The sequence below is a fragment of the Pipistrellus kuhlii genome, unplaced genomic scaffold (assembly GCF_014108245.1).
Source record: "Pipistrellus kuhlii isolate mPipKuh1 unplaced genomic scaffold, mPipKuh1.p scaffold_m20_p_13, whole genome shotgun sequence".
Taxonomy (NCBI): domain Eukaryota; kingdom Metazoa; phylum Chordata; class Mammalia; order Chiroptera; family Vespertilionidae; genus Pipistrellus; species Pipistrellus kuhlii.
Genome location: NW_023425438.1, coordinates 18237726 through 18253326, shown reverse-complemented (window position 1 = coordinate 18253326; position 15601 = coordinate 18237726). Strand labels below are relative to the sequence as shown.

At 38.3% G+C, this 15601-nt stretch overlaps 1 protein-coding gene across 4 annotated transcripts in view; it reads right to left on the bottom strand.

Moving 5' to 3' along the window:
• Positions 1–15601, bottom strand: part of PLEKHH2 (pleckstrin homology, MyTH4 and FERM domain containing H2) — a 66920-nt gene that overhangs the window by 38488 nt on the left and 12831 nt on the right. For all 4 annotated transcript variants that reach the window (XR_006741410.1, XM_036435161.2, XM_036435162.2 and 1 more), the window contains exons 4-11: positions 12230–12379; positions 11013–11096; positions 10294–10375; positions 8782–8967; positions 5394–6358; positions 2236–2311; positions 1402–1496; positions 585–729 (exon numbers count right to left, since the gene is read on the bottom strand). Coding sequence is in view for 3 of the 4 variants with exons in the window: in XM_036435161.2 (XP_036291054.1) it covers positions 585–729; positions 1402–1496; positions 2236–2311; positions 5394–6358; positions 8782–8967; positions 10294–10375; positions 11013–11096; positions 12230–12379 (1783 nt within the window). In the remaining variant the exon portion in view is untranslated. The remainder of the gene's footprint in view (positions 1–584; positions 730–1401; positions 1497–2235; positions 2312–5393; positions 6359–8781; positions 8968–10293; positions 10376–11012; positions 11097–12229; positions 12380–15601) is intronic.

The window sequence follows — 15601 nt, the reverse complement described above, 5'->3', positions numbered from 1 at the left end:
AAGTTGATGACTCCAGTTGAAAATGAGGGGTTTGGGAATACCTAGGGGTTCCATGGAACACAGTTTGAAAACCAATAAACGTATCATGGTGAATTCAAAGTTTCTGTAACTATAGACACCATTTAGTGTGATGACATCTCTCTGTAACCTCTTCCTAAGCGAAAAGTTTCTTCCAAATCCACTAAACATCACAAATATATCTGAAGTAAATTTTTTATTGTTTTCCATCTTACTATCAGATTAATCACCAGATTTTTAGATGTGTTTGCTGCCATTTAGCATTGTATCAAATTGAGCAGAAATAAATCTATCCCATAAATTATCCAAATGAATTGTTACCCACAATAAAGTGTCCTCTCTTTTACATGAAAGAAAAGGTTAAACAAAAAAAGCGTATGTGGCTTGTCTGGGAACAGGAAGAGAATCGAGAATATAAGTGTCTTAGTCCCAGGCTAATTCTCTCGTCACCGTGGTTTAAAATAAGTGTTCTGACTTTTTAAAATATCCTATTACAAGAGATAAGAGTCCCACGAAGTATTCTGAACGGTTTGGAGTCGCCTCGGACGCCCGAGCCTTTCGCTCACCTCGCTTCATGGCTCTGGGGCTGCCGGGCCCGCTCCGGCTGCGCGTGTCGGACTCGGACGTCCGGGAGCTGCATCTGGAACTCTCTTCCTCCTCTGACCCAGACGACTCGTCCAGGAACGGGCTGCTGCTTATCTGGGTCGCCTTCTGCAGAAAAGCAGAGTCAGCTCTGTGTGTCCATCGCTACGGTCACCTCTCTCTTTAGGAAGAACAGACGTTTAGATCTATAAAGAGCCTAAAAGATCATCTCAGCTAATCCCCTCACTCTCTAAGGAGACTGAAGGATTTGTCCACAGTCAAATAACGAGGCATGGGCACTGCTGGAGAACAAAGCTCAGCCCCCAGATCCAGGGCCGGTATATCAGGCACCGTCCTAGATGCTAGAAGGTTTTATCAGAAGCAGCCATGGAATACATGTTTTTTAAGGAATGAAAGAATATGTCTTGCCATGATCAAAGTCATGTTGCTAAGTCCCAAATTCTAATGAGCAAGGCATGTGGCGATTTATAAAAGATTCCTGAAAACACAAGGGCATGAATACCTGGTGATACTTATTTAAATAAGATTCTTCAAGCAAGGGAGGGGAGTCCTGGCAGTGATACAGAGATTTTTCTAAGTTAGTTTTCATGGCATCATTAGTAATATAGTTCCTTTAAACAATTAACTAATCCGTGGAGGGGGTGGAGTATCACATGGGACAGAACAAAATTGGACTCAGATCTCTAATACTGATAAGAACAAATATCTTCTCCAGATTGTTCATTTCTTATATTTTTATGCTATATTGTTACATGTTTAACAGTAACAATAATGAGTTACCCCCTTCAATGTTGTATACACTGGAGTTGTCAAATTCTTGTATATCAGAGATGTATAAAGTCCTGATGTGGTATAGGAAAGCATTGCAACAGAATCTGAAACAGAAAACAAAATTATTTTCTCAAAAACAACACAAAACCTTCTAACCAGCATTTTAGAAGGTCTATTTCTTACAAATGTGAATTAACAAAATTTCCAATTAAAAGAGAAATTGGATTAACATGATTATTGGTTATATACTCTACTTTAAAAATTATGGCATTTGCAGGTGTAATCATACGCTCTATTACATGGTTCATTATTTCCTCACTAGAGGCCTGGTGCACGAATTGGTGCACCTTGGTTTGGCTGGCGATCGGGGCCTATCAGAGGGGCTGGCCGGCACTGGGGAGGGGCCTCGGGAGGTTGGCCAGCTGTGGGGAGGAGCTGCAGGAGGTTGGCTGTGAAACTACACTGACCACCAGGGGGCAGCTCCTGTGTTGAGTGTCTGCCCCCTGGTGGTCACTGCGCATCAAAGTACTGGTGGACTGGTCATCCCCGTCATTTCTTCTTCCTATCCTACCACTAATCCATATCTCAGAGATAACCAGTGAATCTGATCTTGATAACATTATCTTACAAACCAGAAATTCTGTACCCATAAAACAACTATTCTCCCTTCCCTTCCCCCAACTCCCAATAATCAGTATTCCACTTTCTGTTTCTATGAATCTGACTACTGTAGATACCTCATATAAGTGGAATCATACAGTATTTGCATTTTTGTGACTGCTTATTTCACTTAGCGTAATGTCCTCAAGGTTCATTCATGTGATAGCATGCAAAACCACTTACTTTTATTAACATTCTCCACACTGAAGGCCTCAGACATCCGAATGCCTGACTTGGCCACAGCATAAATTCTGCTTTCCTAATGTAAAAGAGAAGTTTAAACTGAATATTTAAAGCAAAGAAATGATTACTTTCAATACACATGTTTTTCATTTAATATTCATTAGAGTACAGCATTATTATAAAACTGTCACCATTGCCAACTAAAATATGCCACTGTGAATAGCACTGCAGAGGTTTTTTTTCATCCATTAATAATTCCATTATTTATCTTTGTTCCCAAATTTTTGCTCGGTATTTTAAATTCTTTTGAGGATAGGAAAAAAGTAATAGAAAGCTTACTCACAATCAATCACTAACTCTACATGAGCACTAACTCTAATAGCCAACCATTCTAGAATATGGTTAAAGAAAAAAAAAGGGGGGGGGGGACCTTGAATAGTTGTAACATGAATCCAGAATCCATTCCTAATCGTTGACTACACATAAATATTGCCTTTAATATTCTACTATTCTAGAGCATGGTTGAAGAAAAAAGAAAACACTTGAAATCAGAAATCACAGATAGAGTAGCATTTAAGCGTTGTTACCTTCATATTCCAATGAAATAGAAGAAACACCTGAGGTCAAATAGTAAGTGTGAGAATTGCAATGGAATGTATAATTTTTTCCAATTTTTAATGGAATGTATACTTTTTCCAAAAGTAGGTTATTTTTCTTTCTCTTTTTCAGTTCAGAGGTAGCTCTGAAATGGGTACTAAAAAGGTTATTAACCCTGCCCACTGTGAGAAAAGGGTCTCTAACCTGGACACAGTTGTCTGGACCATAGTACAGTAGGCACCTAAGGCAGTCCTGGTCAGGACTGTGCTAGCCAGGGGCCTGTGAGGTCATGGGCGTGAGAAGCTCTGACCGTCTGAGACACTCTGGATTGAAGAGTGGCTGACTGAATGACTCAGATGCAGTTTCTTTGAGAGTGTGATTGTGGGCAGAGTTGGCAGAACAGAGAAATACTGGTAGATAAAAACTAGAGGCCTGGTGTATGAATTTGTGCATGGGTGGGGTCCGGCCGACCCGCCCTGATTGGGGCAATGGGGCTGGGCCAGCAGGGGGCAGGGCACACGGTAGGTTAGCCAGCTGGCCCCACCCCCAATCAGGGTGGGGGGGCTATTGGGAGCAGGGCTGGATGGGGGAGATGCCACGGGTGGTTGGTGGGCTGGCCCACCTCCTGGTCAAACTTACGGTGGAATTCCTGGTTGAGGGGGAAATTTGCATATTAGCCTTTTATTATGTAGGATAAGACAGTAAGCAGGAGATGTGAGACAGTAAGAAATCATGGGAGAGTGAAGAGGAGTAGTTAGAAGTGGTGAGAGAAGCAGACTCGCTGTAGAGAGGAGAGGAAAAGTGAGCCACTGGGCCACGGGCAATGGTGTCACCAGTTTCTAAGGAGTTGACGATCAGAGGTCCTGCTCAATCATCACAGGTTGTCCCCCTAGAGTGACCATTGAATTTTAAATGATAGTCAAGTTCAATGAGGATGGGCTATGTCTTAAACTATTAAAAATCCTTAAAATAAACTCTGATAAATTGAATAGGAATACATCGCTCTTTTGTAAAACCTGAAAATACCAATAAACAAAAATAAAATCTCAAACTTGGCCAGTCTGCTAAAGGGTTTGTGAAAAAAACAATAGTATTTTTTCCAGGACTGAATAGTTTCAGCAGCCAAGGAAAAGCAAAAAAGGCAAAAAAAAAAAAAAAAAAAAAAAAAAAAAAAAAAAAAAAAAAAAAAAAAAACAAAAAAAAAAAAAAAAAAAAAAAAAAAAAGTAAAATGGTTTGCCAACTAAAACAAACATGAAAGCCTAACCTAAATCTCTGGAAATCTCAACATAATAAGAAAAGCACGCTGCCTACAGGATAACATATTTGGAATTCCAGAGGTTCACATGCTGATAGCATCCCCTCCCGCTTTTTTTTTTTTTTTTTTTTTTTCTGTCCAGAATTTAGTAATAAACTGCAGACGGTTTCATATGGACAATGAAAGGTTCTTCTGAAAGTAAATAAGAGCACATACAGCTCAAGGTCTGAATTTATACTAGGAAACATGGTCACCTTAATTTGCTAAAAACTGCATTTCTCACTAAATAAAAAAAAATAACTACAGAGCACGACTCCAAAAACCCAAAACTCCTGCCGTCCAGGTGTTTCTCTTGAGGCCACAGGTTAAATTACGTCAAACTGGGAAGGAAAACTTAAATCTACAGAACAGACCGTTTCACTCTGTTTCAAACAGGGGAAGAATTTTCAAATCTGGCAATTCTTAAGAAATCATGTAATGGGTGGGTTAATTATTGTATTAATTGTCAGTGTTTCAATGGAAGAATTTCAGCCTAATTCTGGATATTTAGGAAGATGCTTTTGGTTAAAGGAATGGGGTTTATAAGTTCATAAAGAGCAAAATTAAATTTCTCTTAAAGCCAGTCAATTAAATAATTAACTTCAAAAACGGATGGCCAATCAGAGTGAAGCGTCCTGGTGGAGAATTCACCCACACATATCATACAATGAAAGAGGAACCTTTCTCCTCCACCCAGATGTTTTCTTAATTGTGGAGGGAGCTCCAGTAATTCAATACTCCTGATCTCTTCCCAACTATTCACTCTCCCTCCCCAGGGAGGAGGAGTGGTTTAATGCGATTGGAAAGCTTAGAAGGAGAAACTGGACATGCAGAGTCCAGCACCTTCCTCTCTCCTTTCCCTTATTTAGAACAACCATTTGTTCTTGCTCTAGGCTTTCCATTTCCGAGGGGCAGGCCCCACTGGCCGCAGCCTGAGCAGGGTCCGGCACCAGCCGATGAATCAATCAGCTGGTCCCAAAGTCCAGTATTAGAAAGCTCATCTGCCCACCAATTCTCTAAAATCCATTTAATCAGTAATAAAGGTCGTATCTTGTTCTCCCATCTGTCTTACCCTTGTCTTACTTCTCAGCGACTCAGACCTCAGTGAGAAAGAGAAGGGGAGATTTTGCTCTGAAAACAGGGAATGATTGGAACACAGGTAGATTTGAAAAGAAGCAGGAGAAGCAGCCAAACCTGAAAATGAGTGTTAAGAAAAAATAAATAAATAAATAGTGTGCGTGTGCTCCACGCAGCAGCACAATTTACCCAGGAGGGAAAGCGGTGCAGGGGAGGAGTTGGAGGTTTGCTGCATGCCGCCTTCTTCGCCGAGTCACAGCTTTCCTGGTCATCTGAACACGGGGACTCCAGGGAGTCATAGGAAAACAATCCGTCGTCACCACTGGTGTCCATGTTCTCTAAAACCTCTGGGCTGTCGCCATCCACCAGATCCAGGTCGGTTTCCTGGGGCCTCAGCGGCCGGATCATGCTTATCGCATTTCTGTTTGTACCAAACATCCTGTCGGAACTTAACTGCGGCTGGCTTAGGTGCCTTTTGGCCAGGGCGACGCTTATACTGAAAACATTGGGAATCCTTAACTTTGGGGGTGGCAGGTTGGATGAAGGCACTAACTGGGTTCCTCTTCCAGGCAGTAGGTTAGGATGCTTTGGAGTCAACGCTGGGGTCAGAATAGGGCTTGGGGTGTTGGGCTCGCTGGAGGATGATGAATAATCCAGCCTTTGAGACTGAAATTTTTTATTCAGTTCGTCTGAGGAACTGTCGTGCTCTTTTTTACTTGACTCAGGATTTCCCTTTCCAAGAAGAAGACTATTCTGAGCTTTCCACTGCGCTTCCTGCTGCCAAGAATACAGCTTCTTGTGTTCTAGTCGCTTGATGCCGAAAGTCTCTTCTTCAAATATAGAACTGCTGTCATCGGACGCTGTTAGGTAGGTCTCGCTGCCCATCCTGCTACACTGGGCCCCTTCCTCTGACGTGTGGCTGGAGAGGGTGGACGTGTACCTGGACTTGGCTCTTCCTTTGCTCCCGTCTTCCTCGTCGGAACTCCAGTCACTCCCAGGAGCCCCAGAGTTCTGGGATGTGCCGCCCTCCGTAGCAAAGCTGGTTCTTGATTTGCGATTCTGTTCTGAGCCGCAAGGGGTTGGACCCGGGGTTCTCTGGCCTCGGTTGTTTCCTTGAACGTGGTTATCGACAGATTTCTCTGGAATTTCCATTTCTAGAAAAGCGTATATCATATTGGCACGTTTGGCTTTAATAATATCATCTTCCTACGCATTTAGCTTTATGTAACTACATGGTAAAAACTGTAGTTTTCATAAGAATAGAGTTAATTTAATTTACATTATTCTTTTCTAGTTGTATGACTTTTTAAAATCCAAGTTTGGAAACGATTAGCTTTATATAAAATATGGAGCCCTAACACTTCAATAGGGTAGTATCAAAATGAAACTGCTTTTACATATTAACATTTTGGGGGAAGACTGACAATAGTCTAAGGAGAGATAATCAAAGAAGCAAAATGTGAAAAAGGGCAACACTACCTATCCAAGAAAGCAGCCACTAAAAAATGATACTCTTAAATCGATTTTAGAAGCAAAGAGAATGACAACCCTCTTTCAATTATATTTCAAAATCATCCCAAGTAAATTAAAACATAATAAAGTTTAGATAACAAACTTGGTTTCCAAACTTCAGTACATGAAATATGCAAAACCATGAAGAAAACATAAACAGAGAAAGGCTTTCCTCCCTCTACTTCTGGTTTAATCATAACTTCAAAATGTGTTTTTATAATAAGAATTACACTCTTCTACAATGTCTTTAGACATGGTTTATTTTGTTTATAACATAATTAACAGAATAAACCACTGCCTTCAGAAACAGCGAACTAAAGTTTTAGATCAAAGAGTACAAAATAAACTTTTGAAAACAGAAACACAGGTATGACCTTTATAGCAAAGGATATAGAGGCTGAACAAATAAACTCTGCAATTTGGTATCAGGCACTTGGTTAAATCACTTGCAAATGAACAGAAGTTTCAGTCTAGGCAGCCTTCTCAGCAAACAACAACAACAACAAACATGCAAGTAATGGCATAAAAGTGAGTAGCACAGGAGCCTTCAAACTGAAAAAACATGAGGTAGTTTCCAGAATTTCATAATCAAGCATAGACTTTTAGGGCTATAGTTTTTTCCTTTGGGGGAAGCGAAGTGGGGACTGTAAATAGAGAAGATGCAAATTCAGTCTCCCTGAAACAGCTGGGAAAAGTCATCCTAGGTGCAAAGCCAGCAGCAGCATCACAAAGCAAAATTTAGAGGGGCTTTAAGACCGAAAGAAGAATACAAATCCGCACAGAGGTTCAGCGTTTCAACATCTAAACAAATATTTTCGTCTTTGAAGCAATAAAGGGAAAATCAAAGCAGTTAAAAAATTGTCCCCTAGTGCTCTTTTTCTTTAGAAATTTGCAATGTTATATTTAATATTAGATAATTTTTGAATATTTAAAATAATGAACAGAAAGTTCATAGCTCTAATATGAAACTCTAAACTGAAACAAGTACTATGTAGGTACAACTGTGAACCTTTTAAAAAGATCCTATCTAATAAAAGATTAATATGCAAATTAACTGTCACTCCATTCACAAAGATGGTGGTGCCCATAGCCACAAGATGGCGGCACCCAGTCCCCTCAAACCCTCTGCTGGAATATCCAGGCCTGTAGGCCAGGGAAGGGGTGGGAGGGAGGCTGAGTGGTGAGGCTGGATCTGCCCACTCTGGCGGGGCATCCAGCCTCACCACTCACAGCCTCTGGAGTGTCCGGGCCTGTCAGCTGGGCTACAGAACTCGGGTGCTGAACAAAGAGGCTGGATCCAGCCACACTGGCAGCAGATCCAGCTGCTCCGCAGCCTCTGCGAGTGTCTAGGCTTCACTCAGGCCACAGGAAGCTCTATTCTTGCAGGAATAGGCCCAAGGAAGTCCTATTTTTGCAGGAATCTTCCTGCAACAGGCCTCTAGTATGTGTGTGTGTGTATGTGTATGTGTATGTGTATGTGTATGTGTGTGTGTGTGTGTGTGTATATATATATATATATATATATATATATATATATAGATTGATTGATTTCAGAGAGAATAAAAAAGGGGAGAGAGAGACAGAAACATCAATGATTAGAGAGAATCCTTGATGGGCTGCCTCCTGCATGCCCCACATTGAGATAGAGCTGACAACCCAGGCATGTGTCCTCACCAGGAGTCAAACCATGACCTCCCAGTCCATAGGTCAATGCTCTACCACTGAGCCATGCCAGCCGGACTGCAAACCTTTTGCAATTTTAAACATCACTGCTTCCTACTGCAGGAAGAAGTACCAAGAGGAGAAATCAGTTTCTCCTCTGTATCACTGGCAAAGACTCTCTCTCAAAAAAACAACAACAAAACATAACTAGATACACAATGTTAAATGCTGAACTGCTCTTTAAAAGTAGTTTCATAAGACATGAATCTGTCAAGAAAAAAAAAATTTGTATATTTACCCTTTTGAGTGATGGAAATTAAAAATTAAAAAAGGAAAATTAAGCTACATAAGGATTTTTCCCTTTTAAAAAATGTCAAAGCAAATTCTGCTCGTTCATAAATACCTTCTATATCTTTTGCTTCAGTGAACTCGGGTTCTTTAGATGGTATCTTGCTCATTTCCTCAGATTTTACCACTTGAGGAGGACTCCTCGCTCGGGACAAAAAGCACCCGAAGGTCAAACTGCTCAGACGCTGGCCTTCCGAAAGCTTTGGTGTGGAAACACTGGATGACTTCTTCCCTTGAACTTCTGCAAGATCGTTAATCAAAATCAAGATCTGAATTTTTCACAGCTTGTTAAACACAGAACCAAAGCACATAAAAATGGGGACAAATCACTCCTTATGCCAGAATAAAAGCCTGAAAATCCTAAGGTTCATCTTTCCCCCCCCTTTTATTATTCAATTTAGTAAAACTAAAGAAAAAGAAAAAAAAACTTCACCTATTTCTCCCACCACACATCCCTCGTTTTTGGCAACCGCCAATTTGTTCTCTGTGTCAATGAGCTTGGTTTTCCAATTTTATTTATTTTTAGATTCCACATATAAAAGATGACAAGGTATTTGTCTTTTTTTTTTTTTTTTTTTTTTTTTTACTTATTTAACTTAACATAAAGCCCTTGAGTTCATCCTTATTGTTGCAAATGGCAAGATTTCTCTTTTTATGGCTTCTTTATCCATTCATCTATCGATAGACATTTAAATTGTTTTCATATCTTGGCTGTTGTAAAAATGCTGCAATGAACATGGGGTGCACATATCTTTTGAATTAGTGTTTTCATTTTCTTCAGATAAATGCCCAGAAGTAGAATTGCTGAATCATATATGGTAGTTCTATTTTTAATTTTTTTGAAATCTCCATACTCCTTTCCATGGTAGCTAAACCAATTTACATTACCATTAGCAGTGTATCAGGGTTCCCTTTTGTCCACATCCTTGCTAACACCTAGTTATTTCTTGTCTTTTTGATAATAGTCATTCTGACAGGTATGCAGTGATATCTCATTGTCGTTTTGCATTTCCCTGATGATTAGTGATGAGGCCTGGCTGCCAGGGGAAACAGCCAAGTGATTAGAGGGTTGGAAATTTCAGCCTCACCCTTCACCCTCTACATCTGACCTCAGGGAAAGGGAGAAGGGCTGACAGTTGAATAAATCACCACTGATTTTTAGAGAGAGTGGAAGAGAGGGAAGGAGGGGAACATCGATGTGAGAGAGACACATCAATTGGCTGACTCCTGCACTGCAACCCAGGTACATGCCGTTGACCAGGAATCGAACCCAAGACCCTTCAATGCACAAGCCATTGAGAAAGACAGGCCAGAGCTAATTTTTTTTTAAGCAAACATACCTGAAAATAAACGTTGAAATTAGTATTATCTCTTTTGTGTTACTTGCTACTGTCTACCTGTGTTTTCTAATATGAACATGTGGTTATTTAAATATAACTCAATTCAAAATAAGTAAAATGTAAAATTCAGTTTCTTAGTAGTGCCAGTCATATATCAAGTGCTCAATAGTAAAATTGTATATAACCAAATAAAACCAACTGAGCTATTTTAGTCAAAGTACTCATACCTTGTAGTTTTGACTGTATTGTTCTTATCTCTTCGGTTTGGTTTTGATTAATCAAACGAAGATTCTGATTCTCCAATTCCAGCTAAAAGGACATATGGTATTCTTTTATATTTTATATGTAAAAAATATATTTATATATATTTCTAAAATATACTAGTAAATTACAATATTTAGAAAATGTTAATACCTAATTACACATAAGCAAAATACAAAAGAAATGATAAGCAAATATCAGACAGATTTATCAGCATAAGTTATCAATCTACATAATTATGGCTTCAATATTAATTTTTTCTAAAACTAGGAGTTTTAAGTGTTTTCACCCCCTATGCCTTTACACTGTAAAATTAATTTAAACCAAATTACTTTAGCATTTAATCTGCCATATAAACTAAATAATGTGTACTTCTTAGATACTGAACGCAATTTTATGACATTCACATGTTCTATAATTATTTAAAATTAATGAAATAGAGTTTAGAAAATACTAATTGGAATGAGGCTACTTATACTGATTACCATGAGCTTATCAATATTTTTCATTTTAGAAATATATTGAACATTAAAATGAAAGCACCCTATCTCACTTTTACCAAAAGACAGCAGCTGAACCAACTGGCCAGAATTTTGTTTCACTGAGACTGATCATATAATTCTGATAACTTATCTATTTAAAAGAAGTAAAAGGTACAGAAAAGGCAAAATATAACATTAAGTACCTCATTTAACTTAAGTGTTACCCATTCTTTAATCTTAGCTGCTTTCTCTTCTATTATTTTAGCTTCTTGTATCCTTATTTGTTTCTGAAATAACATTAACAGTTTGTTTAGTTCAAATATAAGCTCACAGGTCTAAAAATGTTATATCATACATAGAAAAGGCAAATACACTTAAAACTTGTTTCCAAGTTAATACCTCTACCTTCAAATTACCAAATAGAGTAAAAAAAAAAAAAAGTGACAATTGTCCAGCGGATAAAATAATAAACCATAATAGCATATGCGAATATTACTACTTTTAACAACTGCTATTCTCTTTCTCTGAAAGATAATATACTGAAATCAATCCACTGAACTTTTCAACAAAAGAAACCAGGGTTAACAACAATGGGGGGAGGGACGGGGAAAGTGGTCAACCAGGTTAGAGAGAAGAGAGTCAGAATCTCCTCTGGGACCTGGCTTTGGTTTCCCCTCAAACACTACTAGTTTTTAAAGATCAAGAAAAAAATGAAGACCAAAAAGCGCTAGCTTACATTTACCAACCTTAAAATCTAGTTATGGTCACAAAACTACTGAGAATGTGACTACCATATAAATTATATTTGGTGGGGAACAGGGGTGGTGAAGGCTGAAAACCACTGATCCAATAAAACACCAATACCCACAGAAATGGGGGGGGGGAAAAGCTGAAAATAAGTAATTTAACATACTTAACAATTTCATAAATGATGCTAAATAATCCTAATGCAATCTTTTTGCTAATAAACTTTTAAAATGAACTCAATAAAGTGGTTTATAAGCAATGTGCACATTTCTAAGCAGATAAATTAGCCACAAACATATATTTAAAATATAATGATCCATCAACATTCCCAACACCCTAAACCATCTAAAACAAAGATTTATTTGAGACATTTTACAGACAGAAAGGCCTGCTGATAACCAAGTGTTTTCAACTTAAACATTATACACAAACCTTTATAGTTAGGAGCATTTTCACATACAAAAAGCGTCTCAGAATTACCCCAGACTTAAAGGTGAATGCCATTTTACTTTCACCTCTCACCAATAAATGTGATGCCCTTCTATGAGTTGACCAAATGAGTAAGATTTCTGACCAAAATTTAGAAGTTCAAGCTCTGTCTCTTTAATCTTTGTGATTATGCATAAACGAATGCATATATTTAGAACTGTTAAATGATCAAATCCTTCCTAACCTGCTCTTCAAGTTGCAGTTCCAAGTTTTGTATGATGTCATCTTTTTCCTGTATCAGGGTCTCCAGATCTTGACACTTTTTATATAATCTTGTCTCTGATTCACTCGTTTGAATATTAGCTGCTTTTAATTTCTCTTCCATAACTTGTACCTAAGTTCAGAAGAGAAATAATAAAATTAGGCATGGACTTAATTTATCACAGTATTAAATTTAGAATTTTACATTAACATTAAATAAGTTCCTAAAAGGTATCATCATAAAAGGAAAATACTGCACAGCACATTTTAATGTATATATAACAATTATCAAGTCTGAAGACGACTTAGCCAAGTGGTAACTCTGAAGTACAAAAGGGTACATTAGAGATTTGCAGAATTGCTATCATATAAAGTAATGTACATGTTTAGTAAAACAATAATAATATGCAAAGCATTTAATAAGAATCAGGAAATTTCCAGCCCTAACTTTTTCATATTTTAAACAAAGTTTAAAGGAATATAAAGAAGGTAAGTGGTGAGATAAATATCCTAATTGGATGGCCTAGCATAATAATACATTTTGAGGGGAAAATTAAACTTAGATGAAAACACACACACACACACACACACACACTTATAATGGAAAGCAAAAGGAAATAAAAAAAACTTAGGGTCCACTGATGGAATCATAAAAAAATATTTTTAAAAATGAGTGTCAAGATATAGGTAGGAGAGTATGTCAAGTGAGGTTTATTGATTCACCAATTTAACAAATATTCAGTGAATACCTGATTCTGCCAGGCCTGTTCTAGGTCCTGGGTAGACATCAGTGAATAACACAGACCTAAAGTCTTTGCCTGAATTGAAATTAAAGTCTTTGGGTAAGAGAGATCACAAGTATAATAAAGGTGTAAAAATTATACAGAATGTTACACAAGATGATAAGGGTAATGGGGGGGAAAAGAAAAATAGAAAAGAGAGTGTCTGGGGGTACAGTGGTGCCTCAAGTTTAATATCTAAAATACACTGGCTCTGCTTATATCTTTTGCAAAACACATTTGAACATGTAAAATCTTAGAAGAGATGTGTGAGTGTTAATGATAGTAAGAAAGAAAATGAAGTGCTGGGCCATTTCTATGATACTAAGACTTTTAGTTTATATACTCCAAATAAGTAGGAAAGTAGTTTTAGCAATGTTTCAGATTATAGGGGCCAAGAAGATAAATATGCAAAAGCATTTGAGGAATTAAAGATTATAGTTAGGATGAAAAACCTTAAACTATGAAAAACACCTCTGAAAAATCACGCAGTCCTTACTTAATGTTTGAAAATACTTAACATCTGGAAGGATGATCTTAAGGCTAGTTTTGTTTTGTTTTTTTAACCGTGAATACAAGATTTCCCCTGTGAGTTCAGCATATAAGTGTAAATTCAAATCCAATGCCAAAAGTGTCCTATATAAACACCATCCACATGGCTGGAAACTATGAAAATAAAAGTAGATGTTTAAAAAGATTTAAAAAAAAGGTATTTCACTATCCAAAAGACAATTTTAAGTCATCTTAAGGTTTAGATTTTTTTTTTTTTAACATAACATAGCAGGCTTTCTGCAGAAACTGCAGACCAACAGTCAAGGACACAGGGCTATATTAGGGACGCTGTCATGAAAAACAGCTGGAGCAGGACAGTGAGTATCTAGGGTCCATCTGAAGATGGTACAGCCAATTCTGCACAGGACATCCTGTAGCTGTGGAAGCAGAGAGAGAAGAGCAGGGTCCAAGTCCAAAATGGTGTATGTGCTCCAGGAATCCAGTAATAGATGATAACCCTAAAGGGGAGCAGAATATATCCCCCCCAAACGTGCCTCTTGGGCATATTGAGGATTTGAACTAAAGTTACTTGAGAAACAGCCAGTCCAAGAAGGACACTCTGACCCTCTTTGGTTCCCTCCAAAGCAGGAAACAAATCTCCCATTTGAAAGATACCCTCCCTGTATCCGGAGGGTACAAGGCATTCTTACCAGCACAGTAAGAAACTTAGGGCCGAGAAAACTATATAAACAAGTCTTGTTACTTCTTCAAAAATTTAGTGAAGCACAACCCCCTTCATTTTGTCAATTTTTCACAAATTTATTGTTCTCTCGTCTAAAAGGTATGAAAGCTACCTACTTTGTTCACTTCTATGAATCTCATATCTTTATGGGGCTCCCATACATAAATCATTAAATTTGGGGTTTTTAATCCTGTAAATCTGTCTTATGCCAATTTAATTATTAGATCAGCCAAAGAACATAGAAGGAAAATTTTTTTTCCATGCCTATAAGCCTAAAGAAAACCAAAAATAACTGAATAAGAATAGAAATAAACATTACCAGGCCTATACCTACACTCTCTTTTATTGAGTCAGAGCAAGCCACCCTACAGACCTGGGGCTGCCACATAAAACTGTCCTGTTACTGCCTAGGAAAACTCTGGTTTGGGAGTATGCATCTTCCTTGAAAAACACATTCAGTTTGAAAGGCATTCTCGTTTTATGAATGAATGCCGCAGCCAGAGCTCCTTGGCTGCATCTTTGGCACGTGCAACTCTGCAAATTGATTAGTGCTTTTAGATAAACACTTTCCCAGGCAAGGAAAAAATTGGCAAAAATGGCAACGTCTCCTAAGGAGAGGGATCACCAAATAGTTCCAGGCAACCCATTTGCTAAGTGGCCCTGTTAAGACCGAGTTTCACAGAATTCATCAGTCGCCCTTGATAATGAAAGAATAAGAGTTCTACAGAAAAGGCTTATAGGGCCGAAACCGGTTTGGCTCAATGGATAGAGTGTCGGTCTGCAGACTGAAGGGTCCCAGGTTCGATTCCAGTCAAGGGCATGTACCTTGGTTGCAGGCACATCCCCAGTAGGGGGTGTGCAGGAGGCTGGTCGATGTTTCTCTCTCATTGATGTTTCTAGCTCTCTATCCCTCTCCCTTCCTCTCTGTGGAAAATCAATAAAATATATTAAAAAAAAAAAAAAAAAAGCTTATAGGAAAACCAAGCAGCTTTCAAAATATCTTACCACAAGTCCACAGAAAATAGCCCGGGTCTTTTTTGATTCATTTAACCTGAACCATATAAAATTTTTAACTACTCAGAGATTGGCCAGTAACAAACATATATGAATTCACACTGGTTGTTAAAGAAACGCTTGCAAGGCCCTGCAGATTATGACTGAGTAGTAATCATTTATTAGGAACCAAAATTGATTTTGATATGAAGAACCAACTTTAGAGAGGCAGATGAGCCCACGTGTTTGAATGGTCACAGGGAACTTGAAATCCAGCTTCTACCAACCACAAACAAAGGCACGTGATTGAACTCAGGACAGAAGGAAAACACAAACTTCTACAGGGGAA